Genomic DNA, 17,099 nt, shown 5'->3' with positions numbered 1-17,099 from the left:
CTTAAGGCGCTTTGCAGAGCCCAGAGCCTGAATCCCCCTGAAGCAAACACAATGGCGACAAGGGCAAGGAAAAACTCCCTGTCAACAGAAAGAAACCTTCAGCAGAACCTTGGCTTATAAGGGGAGGCCCATGTGTTTGGAGCCGACCGGGAAGCAAGGTAGAAAGGGCAGAAGGGGACGGTGTTACACCTTTAAAACCACCAAATCAATGGGATTTATTAATATAAACATATACACAACAACCCAAGACACAATATCAAGACACAACAGCAACACAAGACCTCAAGCTGAGAGGCAGCAAGACCACCCCCCCCAACACACACCCCCCCCCCCCCCCCCCACCCCCCCCAGCACACACACACACACACACACACACAAAAACCAAACAAAGTGCATTTATCCATTACAAAAAACAGCAACACAGGTGAGGTGACAAACACAAAGTGGGGTGCAACAGCCACTAACCAAAAGGGTCACAATACTACAAAACTACAAAGCTGCTGCCATAGCAACAGCAACACAAAGACCCAGGAAAAGTGAACTGCCATTAATACAACACAAAATGGACACCATGTGGTCTTCAGCCCCATGCCCAAGGTACTGTGATGGATGCAAGGTGGAGTGGGAGACAGCACCTACTACACAGACATTCACTGATTTCTGAATGACCACATCACATAAACAAATTGGGAACAACTGATTAGCTACAATTAAAACAAACAAGTGGCCCGACCAAAAGTGGACTGCAACCACCATTCACAAAAATGGGTCACAATGTAGTCATGCACTACACACAAATGTGGCCGACTAAACCTAAGCAGCAACCAACAAGTGACCCAACAAATGTAGTGCAGCACAAAAGGTCACACACCACAAGTTACTGTCTCAATACTATTTCATCACAGCTCCACAAGCCAAAATGACCAAGTAACAAGTAGAAAGCCACTCAAAGATCAACCCATTGCTGTGCATAGACTGCCTGATGGCTACCTAATTAGGATGCTCTCAAAACAAACCCCATGTCACTGAAGTACCTACCAAGTCAAAAGCACAACTAAGCAAGCAACAACCACTAATGATCTAACAACGAGATGACCACTACTCAAAACAACGGCTTTAAGATACACACAAAAGCTTACAGACATCTCCCTCATGGACGTTCAATCCTGGACTCAAGCCCTCAATTGTTACGCTTCATCTCGTTTCATCTCCCTGGTTTACATCTGGTGTCTCAGAGAAACCAGTATGCCACTGTACTATGGGATTAAACCTGTTTAGGTCATGTCATTACTCTATATCATTTACATTCTTGTAAATTCTTTGAAAACGAATGAATTCAATTTTTTTTTATGTCCATGGGAACCAGGTCATATTGCCCATGCTAAGGTACGTAACTAAAGACTTGGAAGTCTTTTTTACTGTAACTATGCCAGTCATATCATCTCAGACCCCAGATCCACAGGTACAGGTTTCAGACTGAATGAAGAACAGCAACTGGCAAACAGAATTGTTAGGTCAACAGAACTGTTAGGTTTGCGAGTGATCTAAAGATTGCATTTGTACTTTGCAATTACAATATGTGTCCCATCCCTGCTTGTTTTGTGATTGAGTGTGTAGGTCCCTGTTTTTTAGGACAAATTTGTCTGCCTCTAACCTAGTTGGCCGTCCTCACCATAGCTCTCTAATGATGTCCCAAGTTTCCAGATCATAGTGAAACTCAGAATACTCTTTACAATGAAATGGAAATCAGGAGCTGTAAATCTTTAATCTTTGACTTTAGTATGCTAGTTATCGACCAGCGACCTCTTTTGGCAGCTTTCCCCTCCCAAGACAGTTAGACAGATAATTGTGGTGAAGAATGATTAGCAAGGAAGTGAATTCATTAACTTGGAAAGTTGAGATATACTATTTCAGGGAAAAGTGTATCTCTCTTGCGTGCAGCATTTCTCATGCAGTTAGCGTCTGCTTAGTGATGCCTTTTTATCTTGTTTGTTTACTTTGCCCTTGCCACTTATACCGTATGCCATACCATATCTGCATACCATATGAAATACTATATGCTGTCATTCTCTTGACAACTACTTAGTTTTGCATACAGATGTCTGTTGATCTTTGCCTGTTGCACATCATTGTGTCATTGAATGCAGAAGATCGTTGTTTTAAAATGGCTTTTGTAAGTAAGAATGGTCAATGATGTGGTAGAAATGTGCCATTATTACCTATAACCTCAAAATTCACATCTCTCTGCTAATGAGCTTATGATGGAGGAGCGGCCATACATTAGCCTACAGCATATGCAATATAATCTGTAGACCTAGCTGGAGCTTGTCCCAACACCACCCTCATCATCATTTTCCCCTCTTGCATTCTCTCTCTCTCTCTCTCTCTCTCTCTCTCTCTCTCTCTCTATCTCTTTCTCTCTCTCTCTCTTTCTTTCTTTCTTTCCCTTGCTGTGTCTTCTGACCCGTATGATCGCGGTCATTATGCATTGTTCTCCGTCTGACCTCTCTCTGTTCGGCTCTGCATTCAAGCTGCTTGCCGTTGCCTCAGCTATGTGCGGAGGAAGTTGGGTTTTCGAGTGACTAATGTTCCAGCCAGAGCCTGGGTAGGCTGACTGGCAATGACAGGGCTCTGATGTATCATGCATGCCCTAGGAAGCTTCTGGAAAAGGAGTTTTCTCATTGCTCCCTAATGACATGTGTTAGCCCCCTCGTGGGACTTTTCTGAGCAGCCAGTGTGTGTGTGTCTGTGTGTGTGTGTGTATGTGTGTGTGTGTGTGTGTGTGTCCTGCTGTGTGAGCAGTGTGTGGCACTTTGATCTTGTTGCTCGTGTGTGTGTGTGTCTGTGTCTGATTCCTAGTGTGCAAAATAGCTAGTCTGTAATTTCTGGAGGTTAATGAAATAACTGTTTGAATAACATTCTAATTAACAGACAAACTGATGACTGCATGTGCATCTTCACACAGGGGCTGTCTAAGGCCCCCTTTACACGGAGTCTAGATTCCCGTAATCTGGTTCATTTTTCACACCTATCCAATCTTTTAATTTCGTAAAGACGGAGCCTGGTAACGAGAGATTTGCGTAAAAACGGAGCCACCAGATTGTGTTGAACGGGCTGTAGTACATACCCCACGCCTGTGGGTGGCGCTTTAGCGCTTTATTTACACAACTGAAAAAACTTGAAAAACCTAGAAGAAGAGACTCAAAAGCACAAGGTAAAGGAAGCAGCAAACGGATAAACACATTACACAAGACATTCAAGCTCCAATTAGCAACATTACATTATGGTGGTTAATAAAATCAGTGGTCAGACTAAAGGATATGCGAAAATGAATTATATTTTCTATTGATAATAAAGAGTTTGGAACAGTACAACATGACATGTCTGTCATCCCATTTCCCATGAGCCTTTGCTCCGGCCATTTTACATACATTTATGAATAAAAAAGCAATTAAATCGCTGGCCAATTTATATTTGTGGTCATGAAAGTTATGTTACGTCTGAATAAGAAGAATTAGATCAAGATAGGAGGCTAATCAAAAATCACTAGGCTGGGTTAATGAGAGTGAATTCGAGGCCCACCACGAGTGAGATTTTGAGGGAGAACAAGGGATATATATAGTGGTTGGAGATCGCAAATTGATCACGTGGGGAAATGACGTCATCAGGTTGCGTGAAGCCGTACAGACGAACACCAGCCCCCGTACCGATTCAAATCTACTCACTTTCTACCCCCGATTTGGATTGTTGCGGCAAGAGAGTGCGGATAGAGAGTGCTCGTGTAAATGATAGGGCTATCTGTATTAGCTATGCGTATCAGATTGATAAACTAGGCTCCATGTAAACGGCCTCTAAGTTCTCCTTGCCGGCCTGCTGCTGTGAAGGGTCAACACTACTTTTGCCTGACTCAAACTCACTACTGCAGATACTCTGGAAAACTGAATGCACTGATAAATATTTTATTGTTTGGTGCTGTTAAAGAACATTTTCCTTCATAATAGTGAAAAAGGAACTGTATTGATTTCTTTATCTGTCGCTCTGCTGCTGTCACCCACACCCACACACACACACACACACACACACACACACACACTAGCACCCCTCCTCTCTGTGGAGTGGCAGAGGGGAGGAGGGAGCCAGGCTGGCTATCTCTCTCTCTCTCTCTCTCTCTCTCTCTCTCTCTCTGTGAGAGTGCGGAGGCAGAACAGGGCTCTCCTGCCTGTTGGCGAGTGGCGCAGCAGGAAATCTTAACACAGCGCACTGAGCACACTGAGCAGAAAGGATGTTGCTGATGCTGCCGCCACTGCCGCTGTCACTTTTCTGAACTTTATACCCCATAGTGGGAGGCACAGAACAAACGAGGTAGGGGGTCTTCTCTCCGTCCCTCTCGTCCTCTCTTTCTTTCTCTTGCTCTTCCACTCTTTCTTTCTCTCTCGCCCTCTCTTTCTTTCCCTCTCGCTCTTCCTCTCTCACATTGTCTGTAAATTGGTCTTGCTTGTTCTCCTCTGCTCTGTCCGTGTCAGCAGTGGAAAGTGCTGTACTCAGGTCAGTGGAGTGTGCTCCCGGGCTTGCCATATGTTAATCCTGTGCTTGGTTAGCTTTGATAGGAGAGCAGTGAGCTCGGAGGAGAGGTGAGTGCAAAGCTGACTTTCCTGCTGCTAATCTATACCTGTGGGAATCAGGAAGGATCAAAGGAATAGTGATCTGTCATGCTTTGTCATGTAGGTATCATTTATATATAATATATATATACTGTATGCCCTACTTTGAAAGTCGCACAAGGAGCATTGTAGTGCTAGAACCAGTAATTTCTTAAGCCATCGAGTGGATGACATGGTTTTGTAATTGGTAGTCCTAAACAGCCATATTAAAGAAAGAAGTTTATGCAAAGGAGAGGGCTGTCTTCATTAGATATTGCCTTCTCAGTACTGAGTGGATGAGATTGTGTTTGTGTTACCTTTTGTGTTGAGAGAGGAGTTTAGCAAGCTTGTGGATGTTAGCCGGGCATCTAAGGGAGTTTGAAGGGATTTGGCCAAGAGATTGTCCCATGTGACTCTGACCTTATGCTGTCCCTCACTGGCCCTTTAGTTGGCACAGGCATGGCATTGAAGATCCAATGAGATTACTGCCAACAGATCAGGGCGCAAACACACACACACACACACACACACACACACACACACACACACACACACACACACACACATATATAGAAAGAGGTGGGGGGGCAAGGACAAGGACGTCATCAACAGGAAGCGATAGTTAAGACAGTCATCCTCATATTGTTTTCATATTGTTATTTCACCTTGACGGTGTTCTCGGCGGTGTTCTCACTTGCATTTTTGGTCTGTCTGTTTTGGACAGGCATGGAAACATAGAAACATTGTGTGTGGGAGAGAGCAGTTGGAACTCCACATTTATTTCTGAGCCCCAGGCCAACCCTAGCCTTGTTTGGGATTTATGACAACCCTTTGTCAAAAATGGGACATCGTTTTGACCCGGGGTTATCCTGATCTGAGCTGAGTTGGCTTTTGAAGTAGACTCTTTGGGTACAGTGTGTGCTCCCAAGAAGGGAGGCTTAACTCTTTAGCCTAGTGCAACATCAATCAGACTGTCCTGGTGTGTTAAGGGTGGGTTTGAATAAGACAGCAATGTCAAGCATCTGAAGGTTCCCAGAGACAACATTGGGACTCTGAGAAAGTGTAAATGTGTGACACATTCATCAGTCATCAGAGCTCTGTGTGTGTGTGTGTGTGTGTGTTTGAGTGTGTGTGTGTATGGTGTGTATACACAGGCTGGGGTAGACTCACCCAAGAAGCTGGTATCCTGTGTCACCTTCCAAGTAAACATGACAATGTGCCAGGAAAGGGAAGTCTGTGTGAGTCAGTCAGAGAAACTGGGCTCAGGTCGTCCCACACCTGAACAGTTGCGTGCACAAAGAAGAACTGTTTGTATGGAAGATAGACTTCAAACAAAAACTAAGAAAAAACAATAGATTACTTATAAAAAATGTGCATTTGTGCATCGCCTCAACATTGCTGTTTTTGCCATGTCATGGCTCATTGTGTTTTAATGAAGCCAGATGCAGTATTCTACTCACGATGGGTTTCTGACTACGTGTAGCCTAGCCTGTAACCAATCAATAATTAATGGGATTGTTAAGCAGGGCATATTTACACGTGTTAATTATTATTTGTCCTCATACATTGACATTTAAAAAATTGTAGGGGTATCCATAATTTGTGCGCAAACAGAAATATGGTCGGTATGTTTTTTATTTTGGTGCACATGATTTTGCTTCTGTGTGTGAGTTCCATTTTTCCGTGAATGTCTGAGTGTGTGCTTTCGTTTTTCGGGGAGGGTTTCAGTTCACTTGCTTATGTCTGTCTGTGACTGTATGTGGGTCTTTTCTTATGTCTAAGACAAGAGACCATTAATGTTTCCATAGTAAATGGATACCTAGTTGGGTGTGTTTGCAAGCATGTTGATCAAAGCACAGAATGTCTTTTCTTTTAATCAGATCAAATAAGCAGTCTTTTGGTCTAAGTCAAAGCAGTATTTATTAGCATGGAAACATAACAAAAATAAATATACTGTACATGTCATAACCTGATGTAAGCAAAAATACATATAGAAGCCTTGTGGATTTTAATTAGTAATCCATGTTCAGAAATGAAGAGGGACCGGGGAGGTCTTGATAAAGCTCTCACTCCACATTATGAAAAAGGCCGGCTAAGGTGGCCCTACGTCAACAGGTTGTAGGAAACCAAACCGAGAGAATGAAAGTTAAACCAATACATGTTCATTGGTAAACAGTCCTCGACACTAAAATAACCTCATCTGGCATCACTTAGCTCTGTCGATTTCATGATGAAAAATAACATTGGCATCCTAAGAGTCTTAGTGGCAGGAGCCCATCTGGAGAAGGGTAGAGATTACGCTTTCTTCAGAGGGCTGAAGGCGGCTTAAGGGGACGATGTTAAGTGCTATCAGGTCGTGAAACAGGATTCTTCTCCGCAAGCTTATTTAGGTGCCCCTTTGATATCTAGTTTCAGCTCATTTTAAGGACCTTTTAGAAGAAGACACCGAGCAACTTGGAAAATCTGTGCATATAAATTGAAATGTTTTTTTTTTTTTTACATTATTTTAGCCCACATTGCTAATGCACAAGCTGTCCTGTGAAGGTTCACAGAAGTTCATTACTTGGAAACTGCTTCTATTCTTTCTGTTTTTGATTCCCTCTTGACTCCTCTCTGTATCTTTCTATCTAACATGGTACAAAGCTCTGGGATTTTGAGCTTGGTCGTCAAAGTTAGGGCAGTATTAACTAAAGCTGTCAGATAAAATCACCCTTCGCTTGCCTCTTTAAGCCTCACTGGTGATGGCCAGAAATTAGATTTGAGTTTTTATCTCACCCTCACGCAGGCTGTTGGACAGCCCTCTCTCCAGCTGTCCCTCTGCTGGTCCTGACTCCTAAGGGGACATCACCCTCAGATTTGTCCAGTTCATCTGTCCAGAGACCGGACATAGTCACTGCAGGGGCTGTCTGAGCCTGCTTTTTGCAGAGGGAGCTTTTGTGTTGTTTCCCTGTGATTTTGATGTGTGAGTGATCTTGTGTTTTCTTTGGTCCTACAGGTCAGTCCAGAGCCAACATGATCCCTCTGAAGCAACCAAGAAACGCCAAGGCCTCGGACGACACCCTTGCTTCAGTCGACCCGGATGCCCTTGAATCAGAAGTCAAGGACACACCGCCTCCCCTTCCCAAGAAGGGCACCGCCTACCGCCCCTCGCCGATGGATTCCTCCACCCTCCAGAGCAAGGACGTGACGCCCCTGCGGCCACGACGCGAGGCCAAACCCGGGGGCACAAACCTGAGCGTGGCCAACCCGCTCTACGACCTGGACTCCACCTGGGAGACGGCCAGCCAGAGCTCCTCGCTCAGCTCCGAGGCGCGCGGCATGCTGGACCACGAGTCGGGTGACTCACTGGAGAGGCCTGCCGTGGGCAAGGGCCGACCCGCCAACAGCCTGTCCTGCCTGACCACCACCGCGGCCAACAGCGCCACGGCGGGCCGTGAGAGGCGGGGCTACCGCAGCGCTGAGTCCCTGGCGGGCCGGGCCCGCACCACGGGCAGGATGGGCGCCGCTAGCGTAGGGGCAGCCAGCGGGGCAAAGCCCCAGAGGCAGGCCCTCTATAAGGGCATGGACAGCTGGGAGGAGGTGGTGGGTCGCATCCGCGGCCTGCACACGGACACGCTACGCAAGCTGGCCGGCAAGTGCGAGGACCGCTTCATGGCTGGCCAGAAGGACCATGTGCGGTTCGGCACGGACAGCTGGTCCCACTTCAGGCTGACCACAGGCAAGCCCTGTTGCGAGGCCGGAGATGCCGTCTACTACACGGCCTCCTACGCGAAAGACCCACTAGTCAACTACGCGATCAAGGTGAGCGCCACACATCCTCTCAGTTTTATTCCTTCTCCGCCTCTACTTCTCTTTCTCTCCCACTCTCCCCATCTCAGTCTATTTCGTTACGGCTCTGCAAGCTTCCACTGTAGGTCTAAGGGGACGCACCAAAAAAGCTTTGCCTTTCATCACTCTCACACCTCTCTGCACTACGGAGCTCGAAAAAAAAACAAGAAGTGAAATATTTTCTAGGTCACCAGCTTTGCAAGTAGTGTGTCTTCAGATCGCGATGCCAAGTCTCACTGCAGAAGGGTGGGGTGTAAAGTCAAAGACACAGAGAGCCAAATGGGTCGTAGCTCTTCATCCAGCCGTTAGATAGGCCTTTGTCCTCGCTGAGGCCGCTGTTCCACGTCCAACTGCTAATGATTCTCAGCAGGAGGCCTTAGCATAGTTAAGTGTTTGCTCGTTGGTGTTGATTGACAGCTCCAAGAGCTTCATTAGTATGGCTCTAGTGTTAGGGGGGTGGGAGGGGGGGTCGAACAGAAGCACGCACACGAATGATTGACAGAGCAATAGAAATGGAGGTTGCATTATTTATGGTGAAAAACCTCTGCAATGTCACTTGTCAGAAGACTGCTCTATTAAACTCAAGAGAGTTGTTTGTTTTTTTATACCCAGTTCTCTATGATAAATAAACAACTCCTCTCTCTCTCTCTCTCTCTCTCGCTCTCTCTCACTTCTCACACAGCGCTAATTAGAGGAGAGACGTCTCTGCTTCTCTCCTCTGTTCTAAAATCGTGTGACATTTCTTTATCGACTCTTCATGGAAGTGACAGGGCGCTTCTTCTTTTCACAAGGTGTCAGAGTTCTCGCTGTTGCACATTCCTCCTACCGCTGCTACTCCACCACTCCTTCCACTCTGTGTTATTACACTTCATTACTAGACTCAGGCTTAGACTGGCTGTTTCTGCATTAGAGGCCTTGCAGCGGGCAGAACACACTGGAGCAGATGCGCTGGCGTGGGCGCTGGGTGGCTCTGCCAGCCTCCGACCACTTCTTACCCTCTAATGAAGCCCTCGTCCTATTATCTCGATCTTCATCACCATGACGTCATGATGAGGAGAGGCATTTATAATTAGATAATCACGTGTTTTAGAAGATTATTGTTAAATGTGATAAACGATGCGGAGAGCAGGACAGCTGTTAAAGTAACACTATGCAACAATTTTACTTTTTGAGATATGGTTTTACAGGCAACTAGTTTTGGTACCATCCTCAAATTAATTTGATAGCATATGGTCATGTGAAGGACAGATAAACACCTGTGCCTTCCCCACTAGCCATCCAGGATATGCCCTATTAAGTTCTGTGTAAGTAAGTGCTGATACACCCTGCAAAAATAGAAGAAAAGCTTTCACAAGCATGACATTGGCAGCTATACTGTCAAAAGACACTAGTTAGTGTGTTGGAAAGCTTCTATCAGTGTCAGCTGGGCTGTTGGTGGTGTTTGCAAGGTTATTGCATACCTTTTATGTAGTTAGTTTACTAGTTACTAAGGCCATGTTATGTCAGGTAGACATCAGTGTGAAGTTCAAAGGTCAGGCTGCAGGGTGCAGCAGAGCCTGTATGTCCGTTAGCATGTTTTGTGATGAGAATGTTAGCAGGTTCTTAGTGACATGAGTGCTATCCTCCTTTAGCAGGCCCTGCCCCAATTTCTCCCTGTCAGGTTGAAAGTGGCGTGATTGGGGCGGGGAAAGATTCCCTTTGGTCTTTTAGTGTGGGGATGGAGGAAGAGGAGCTGAGAGAGCGAGGGGGAGAGGCCCGGAGGTGAGGTGGCTGCCGGAGCACTTTGATCAGGAGCGCTGGGGGAGAGAATGAAAGGCGAGCGCTGGGCTGTGTGCCGGCGCTGCAGTGGGGGCGGCTGGGAAGCCTGTCAGCCTGAGTTAGAGCCCTGCCAGGCCGGAGCCAGTCAATCCTGCAGGGGCCCTGCCTGCCTGCTGCCTGCTGCTGTGGGAGACACTGCTCCCCCGGCCCCACACCATCCACCATCTACTCGGCATTATTTGTGAGATCAATAGCAAGAACGCTAATGTGCACTGCATCATCTGACAGAATGAGAGAGAGAGAGATGAGAAAGCATTATTCCCCTGTCATTACTGTCTCACTGGAGGACATCCCTCATCACGGAGGTCTCTCTGGCCCCTTGCTACCAGAGCCTGTGTGTGTGTGTGTAAATGGACATTGTTACATTGATGAGTGTGTGTGTGTGTGTGTGTGTGGACATGGTTGGACAATGTTGAATTTCCATGCTCTGCATTGAGATATGTTAAGAAGTGAAATGTTTTTTTTTTTCTTTTCTTTCCCTGATGGTTTGTGAGATGGACCTCTAAAACTAGTGTCTCATATAACCGTCTACTCTAACACACCCAAGATCTCATTTACACCATCTAGTTGCATGAGCATCTGAAACCATTAGCAGATTTACAGGCTGCCATCTTTCAAATCACCTGTGACTGATGCAGTGGCTGCACTGTTGATTATGCAAAGACCGCAGCATATTCCCATGTTTAAGTGCCATCTGTACTGCCTCTAATCTTACACGATAATGAAAGTGTTTTGAAGAGAGAAGCATCAGGCATATCAAGCATTACCTTCACAGGGATTCTCCCAGCACTCCCACAGTATTATTGGTTCATGACTGAGTGAATTTAGTGAAAGTAAAGTACGAGCTTAAAGATGGATACATTCCCATGAGTGCTGTTACTTCTGTGAGAGTGAATACTGAGCGTTCTACCTCTGCATCTCTTTCCGTTAGATCTGCCGGAGCAAAGTGAAGGAGACCCAGCAGCAGTTCTTCCACAGCCTGGCTGTGAGGCAGAGCCTGCCACTGCACTTCAACATCCAGCAGGACTGCGGCCATTTTGTTGCCGATGTGCCCGCTCGCCTGCTGCCCTGGGAGGAGGAAGAGGAAGAGGATGAGGAAGAAAAAGAGGAGAGAGAAGAGGAGGAGGAGGAGGAGACGCAAGAGAAGGATGCAGACAAAGAGGAGAAGGGTCCAGAGAGGGAGAAGAGGAGAGAGACCGCGGAAAAGAAGGGAGGAAACACGAGCGGAAAAATCAAGAATTTGGCCGTGGCGTCTGAGGTGCCGACGCAGAACGGGCAGGAGGGCGAGGGCAGCAGCGCCGCCGGGGCTTCTGGGACACTTAGAAGCCGCGTGGTGGTCATCACGCGCGAGGTGCCCTTCCAGACGGTGGCCGACTTTGTGCGTGAAGGCCAGGAGCGGCACGCCCACAGCTCTGACCTGTACGAGCGGCAGGTGTGCCTGCTGCTGCTGCAGCTGTGCTCCGGCCTGGAGCACATGAAGCCCTTCCACGTCACGCACTGCGACCTGCGCCTGGAGAACCTGCTGCTGGTGCACTGCCAGCCGGGCAACCCCTGGAACCTGGACGTGCCCAGCGAGCCCAACAACAACAACAACGCCTTTGCAGCGGGCGGCGGAGCGGGCGCACTGACCAACGCCTGCCCCGCGCGCCTCATCATCAGCAACTTCGCCCAGGCCAAGCAGAAGGGCGCGGTGCTGGCACAGCAGGCACAGCAGGCCGCGATGGACGCCCTCCGCGACCACTCGCGCCTGGCGCCCGAGATCGTCACGGCCACGCAGTACCGTAAGTGCGACGAGTTCCAGACGGGCATCCTCATCTACGAGATGCTCCACCAGGCCAACCCGTTCGAGGAGTCGCCCGAGCTGAAGGAGCGCGAGTACACGCCGGCCGACCTGCCGCCGCTGCCCGTCCGCTCGCTCTACTCGCAGGGCCTGCAGCAGCTGGCCGGCCTGTTGCTCAACGCCAACCCGTCCGAGCGCATCCAGATGGCGGAGGCGCGCGCCTGCCTGCAGTGCCTGCTGTGGGGGCCGCGCGAGGACCTCTTCCAGGCACTCAGCGCCAGCCCTGGCCTCAGCCACAGGCAGGCTACGCTGCAGAACTGGCTGGACCTCAAGCGGACGCTGATGATGATCAAGTTCGCCGAGCGCTCGCTGGACACGGTGTGTGGCGTGAGCCTGGAGGACTGGCTCTGCTGCCAGTACCTGGCCTTCTCCACGCCGGACTCGCTCGGACGGGTCATCCGCATCCTGCAGCATCAGCAGCAGGCCCTGCAGGCACTCCACGTCTGAGCCTGGGCCCTCAGGACCGCCTGCCGCTTCCGCTTGTCACCATGGCAACACCCTCCCAGAGAGGGCATGGCTGACCAGCTGGTCTCCTCTGTCTCACACAGCTAGAACCAGACTCTGCTGCTGGAGAACTGAAGTCCATCAGCTTTGTTTGTGACTTAAGCTGATTGTTACTGTGCGCTGTACTCGAACCACATGCATTTTAACTACACGTGTTATGGCAGTGTTTTGCAATTTGTTTTCTTGTTTTTTGTAGTGTTTTTTTTTTTTGGTATCCAGTCAGACCTGGTTCTGTGGCTTTGAGAGGGTTTGATTACCAGTTTGATGGGAGAGAAACAAACTGATCAAAAACACAGCAAAGCATATCAGAACTTTATCAGCAGACACAAGCACTTCTTTGACAGAAGTGCTGCAAGAGAGGGAAAAAAATAATAATTTCATATCATAGCTTAATAATCCATGTATTTTTTGATATAACTCTAGTCCATACTCTGTGTTTTGTGAGTGATGTTGCTGCTTCTGGATATGTACCAGTGTGTTTGTTCATAACAACCTCAGTCAGAGCAAGCAACTGGGGGGAAAAACATACCATCAAGTCCAGAAAGAGAGAGAGGGTAAGAGAAAAGGCATTGAATGTCTTTAGGAAAGCAGAAGTGGCTGGCATAGCAGGTACGCGTGAATTCACTGGTCTGGTATCAGTAGTTACTTCACTTTGGCTGCAGTCAAACCACCCGTCGCTCAGTACAGCTTTACTAATCAGGCCTCGGCACAGGAGGCTGCCCACTGTCCACCCAACAGCACAGTTGACAGAGCCCGAGTTTTTCACAGCATGTTGATTAGATCCGAGTTTCACCTTTGGGGGGGAAAGTCCCACACGTCATTGTCAGGGAGTCAGTGCTGAGGACCAGTGTGTGCCAAGGAAACGGCGCCAAGGATCGGGCCAAGCGGTTCTGACTGACAGGACCGTCCCTCTGACCCAGCCCCGTGTCCTCTTGGTCCACAGAGGATGTTTCACAGGCTGCCCACTGGACCAGCTGTCCTAAGCCTGGGGCTTTGGTCTTCCACAGGCAGGCTGCATGGCAAGAATATTAATAGATGAAGGGGGGAAAGGGAGAGGAGAGCAGAGAAGAGAGGGGCCATGGTTGCACAGACCCTGTCCTCATGTCCTCTTCTTCAGCACTTAACGCAGATCAGCCTACCCTGTTCTCATCTTTAACAGGCGAACAAATGAGCGCACACACACACACACACATACAGTATACACATATACACACACTGAGTGATAACAAGGAAGCTTGAGCTGAACATTAGCTGCTGTCAGTGCGGATGGCGTTTCGTGGAAAATGGATGTGTAGGGCTGTTTATCCCAAAGCTACCAATCAGAATCTCCTATTTTTCTAGCACTGGGGAATGTAATGCAAAATAGTCAATGACAGGGGGGTGTGGGGGCTGGGTAGGCTAGCCAAAGATTTACAGGATGCAGTCTCTCTTTCTCATTCAAGCATGGCATCCAGTTATTGCTTGGTGTGGAAACAAGGTTGCTGAAAGTATTTTATTTTTTTGTTTAGATCCAAGTGCCCTTACACAGTCGACACTGCACAACAAATTTGAATCAGAAGATGAAATGCCTCTGTTTTGCAATGCACCTGTTTGGGCCCGAGTCAGTCAGCCATGGTTCAAGTCAGAAATGAGCTGATCTTTTTGATAAGGAGAGGACAGCACCTCTATGTGATGCAAGTGAGTCAGAGTGAAGACAAAGGTTTGGGTTTCATGTAAAGCCAGGGTCAGAACAACTCTAGGATGTCTTTTTACACAAGGCTTTGGGTGGACAAAAGGCCCTCTACCTAAAGATACCTGTGCAATTGTTGTTAAAATGACATATGGAACTGACGGTGTTTAAACATATTTTATGTACTTTATATCATAATATGCAACAGTAAGTTATAACTCTTGTTTTTTTTCAGTTTGGCACATAAGTAACAATGAGAACATCTTGCTACAGTTCATTTTTCTCATGTGAACCATACGTAATATGTCAAGTGTGCTCCAAAGCCAGGATAAGATATATTGCAGTGTGTGTATGTGTTTGTGTGCGTGTTGAAGTGGAAAGGGCTTTGGATGTTTCTATCAGGGACTGCACACGTTTTCTCTTTTATTTCTATATTGTCTGTTTTTTTTTTTCTTTTATCATGATAACGAGTGATTCAAGTTTGCACATTCAGTAGAAAACTGTCACGCTCCTAGATGGAGTGAGGGAATGAGTGTTTTGAAAAAGCGTGTCAGTCTGAGGGTGAAAAGTGAAAGGAGTTGGACCCTGTATTTTGTAATGTCAGTCCAGCAGCACATGGAATGTAAGTGTGTCCGGGCGATTGCGGTGGAGTGACCGGCGGCCCTTTTAGCCGAAAGGATCCCTCCCTCACTCGAGCAGCTGCCCAGCCTCCTCTTTTTTAACCGGTGTGTACAGAACCACTACACTCAGAGAGCTCCAGATCAATACAGATCGAGAGTGACCATTGCCTTAAACCAACCCGCTCCATTTTAGCCAACTCCCTAGCCACCACCACCCACCCCCCAACCCTGCATCTTACAAGCATAACCACAGAGATCGGTCATGTGGTCAAGAGACCAGTGGTAAACAGCCTGTCAGACTGCAGTCCTGCACCACCCACCCACCCACACACACACCAAACACACACACACACATGCTGCATCTGCGGTGTGTGTCTCAGATTGATGAGCCAACCTAGGGAAAGGCCCTCTGTCTCATCCGCAGTAATGGCAGCCAGGAATCAATGGCAGTAAAACAGAGAGGATTTTGCCCGTATGTGATTGCAGCATTTTCATCGGGTATTCAGGATCGTTTTAGTTTCCTTGCAGACACTTACAGAAATACATTTACAATGAAGTCTTTTATTGCCCCTTGAAGTCTATTTTTTATTTAATCTAAATGATGTACCATTTTTGCTGAAACGTGCTTCTTCTATGAGTAGAGCAAAAGGACGTTTCCAGATAACTAAAACATTGTATGAAAAATTTAAGTTTTGTTAATAGTAATTTGGGATTTTATAAAAATAATATATACACTCCTGCATAGCTCAGTTCTGTGGTTTTGTTGATAAGCTCCATAGAGTAGTACTGCTCTTCTAAATGGTCCCATTTAACATCTGCTTGACTGCTTTCCACTTACAGCGCCACATTCATCTGCAAAGGAAAACCAAGCATTTGGAAAAACAGAAGGGCACATACATATTACTACCTTTATGATTGCTGCAGCTCCATTTCTCATGTCATCTACATTACATCCTCACCCCCGAACACACTCACACTCACTCACACACACACTCTCTCTCACACACACACACACACTGTCTCTTTCACACACACACAGTGCTCAGATGCAGTTCTACTGTGAAGGTGGGATCCTCGAAACAGCCGGGTTTTTTTCTCTGAGGGGCTCTGGCCGCACAGTCCGGGGTGCTGCGGACCGTATTTTATATACTGAGGAATACACATGGACTGCACTGGAGGCTGTCCTTGTGTCAGAGAGAGAATGATCAACTCTATTTGAAATCTATTCTAGTAAATGCCATAGAAAATGTTCTCTAATTTAATCTAGTCAGTGAGAGTCCACCGCACGTTGTTGTGTGTATATACACCGGCATGGTAGTGTTCTCCCTCTCCAAAAAAAGCTTTACATCTCCCAGCCAGCGGTGCTGAATAATGACCACAGTGTAAAACAAAATGGCCACAAGTGTATTGTGCACATTTGGGGAAGAGGTCCTTCGTGTTCCTTTAAAAAGGTGCTGTTTTGGCTTTGTGTTTTTAATTTTTCTGTTCCTGGTTCTAACTGTCAGTGTGCTGAACCACTTAATGAGCAACAGGGAGGAATTTCCTTAGTTATATAAAGTCCATCTACACATTTGAAGATTTATGCGTAGTGCTGCCAACAGTGGGTATATCTGTTTTATCAGTATATTTGAATTGCCACTGAACATACAAAGGAGCTTCCATGGCTTTCTATATGTGTATATCTCGTGGCTCATGGTCAAACATTGTCGATCAAGTTAACCAACATTAAATAAACAGTGAATTTATGTTTTTATACACTCTGTGACTTTGTCTGGCATCTCTTGTTTAAATCCCTCTGATTTCCTTCCCTATTTTTTTCAGAATTACCATCCAACTATTCTATCTAATGTAGGACAGAATAAATTACTGTTATCCAGTGATTTCACAGTACACAATTTAAAAAGTATTTTTGATATTTGATATTTTCTCAACAAAACTTAAGCAGCATTGGTTTGCACTCCCCCTTCCCTTTAACAAACATAATGTTTGCATACATACTGAACTAAGCAGCTTTGTTGAATATTAAAATGACTGAATATAACTGAATAATAAAATACCCACTTGACCCATTTGTACGTTATCACCACTACATCACAGCCGGGCATGAAAAGTTCTGAATTAGACCTTTCACTAAATACCCTGGATCATGATGAAAGTGCTGAAATATAGCTTGTTTGAGA

At 46.7% G+C, this 17,099-nt stretch overlaps 1 protein-coding gene across 1 annotated transcript in view; it reads left to right on the top strand.

Moving 5' to 3' along the window:
- peak1 (pseudopodium-enriched atypical kinase 1) overlaps window positions 1–13,984 on the top strand; it is a 102,853-nt gene extending 88,869 nt beyond the window's left edge. Inside the window, exons 6-7 of the mRNA XM_080842348.1 lie at window positions 7,636–8,441; window positions 11,218–13,984. Coding sequence (XP_080698474.1) covers window positions 7,636–8,441; window positions 11,218–12,573 — 2,162 coding nt within the window. The 3' untranslated portion in view covers window positions 12,574–13,984. The remainder of the gene's footprint in view (window positions 1–7,635; window positions 8,442–11,217) is intronic.
- Window positions 13,985–17,099: the final 3,115 nt, after the last annotated feature.

Source organism: Sprattus sprattus (assembly GCF_963457725.1).
Source record: "Sprattus sprattus genome assembly, chromosome: 7".
NCBI lineage: Eukaryota > Metazoa > Chordata > Actinopteri > Clupeiformes > Clupeidae > Sprattus > Sprattus sprattus.
The sequence above is the reverse complement of the archived record's forward strand: the minus strand, read 5'-3'. Positions and strand labels throughout refer to the sequence as shown.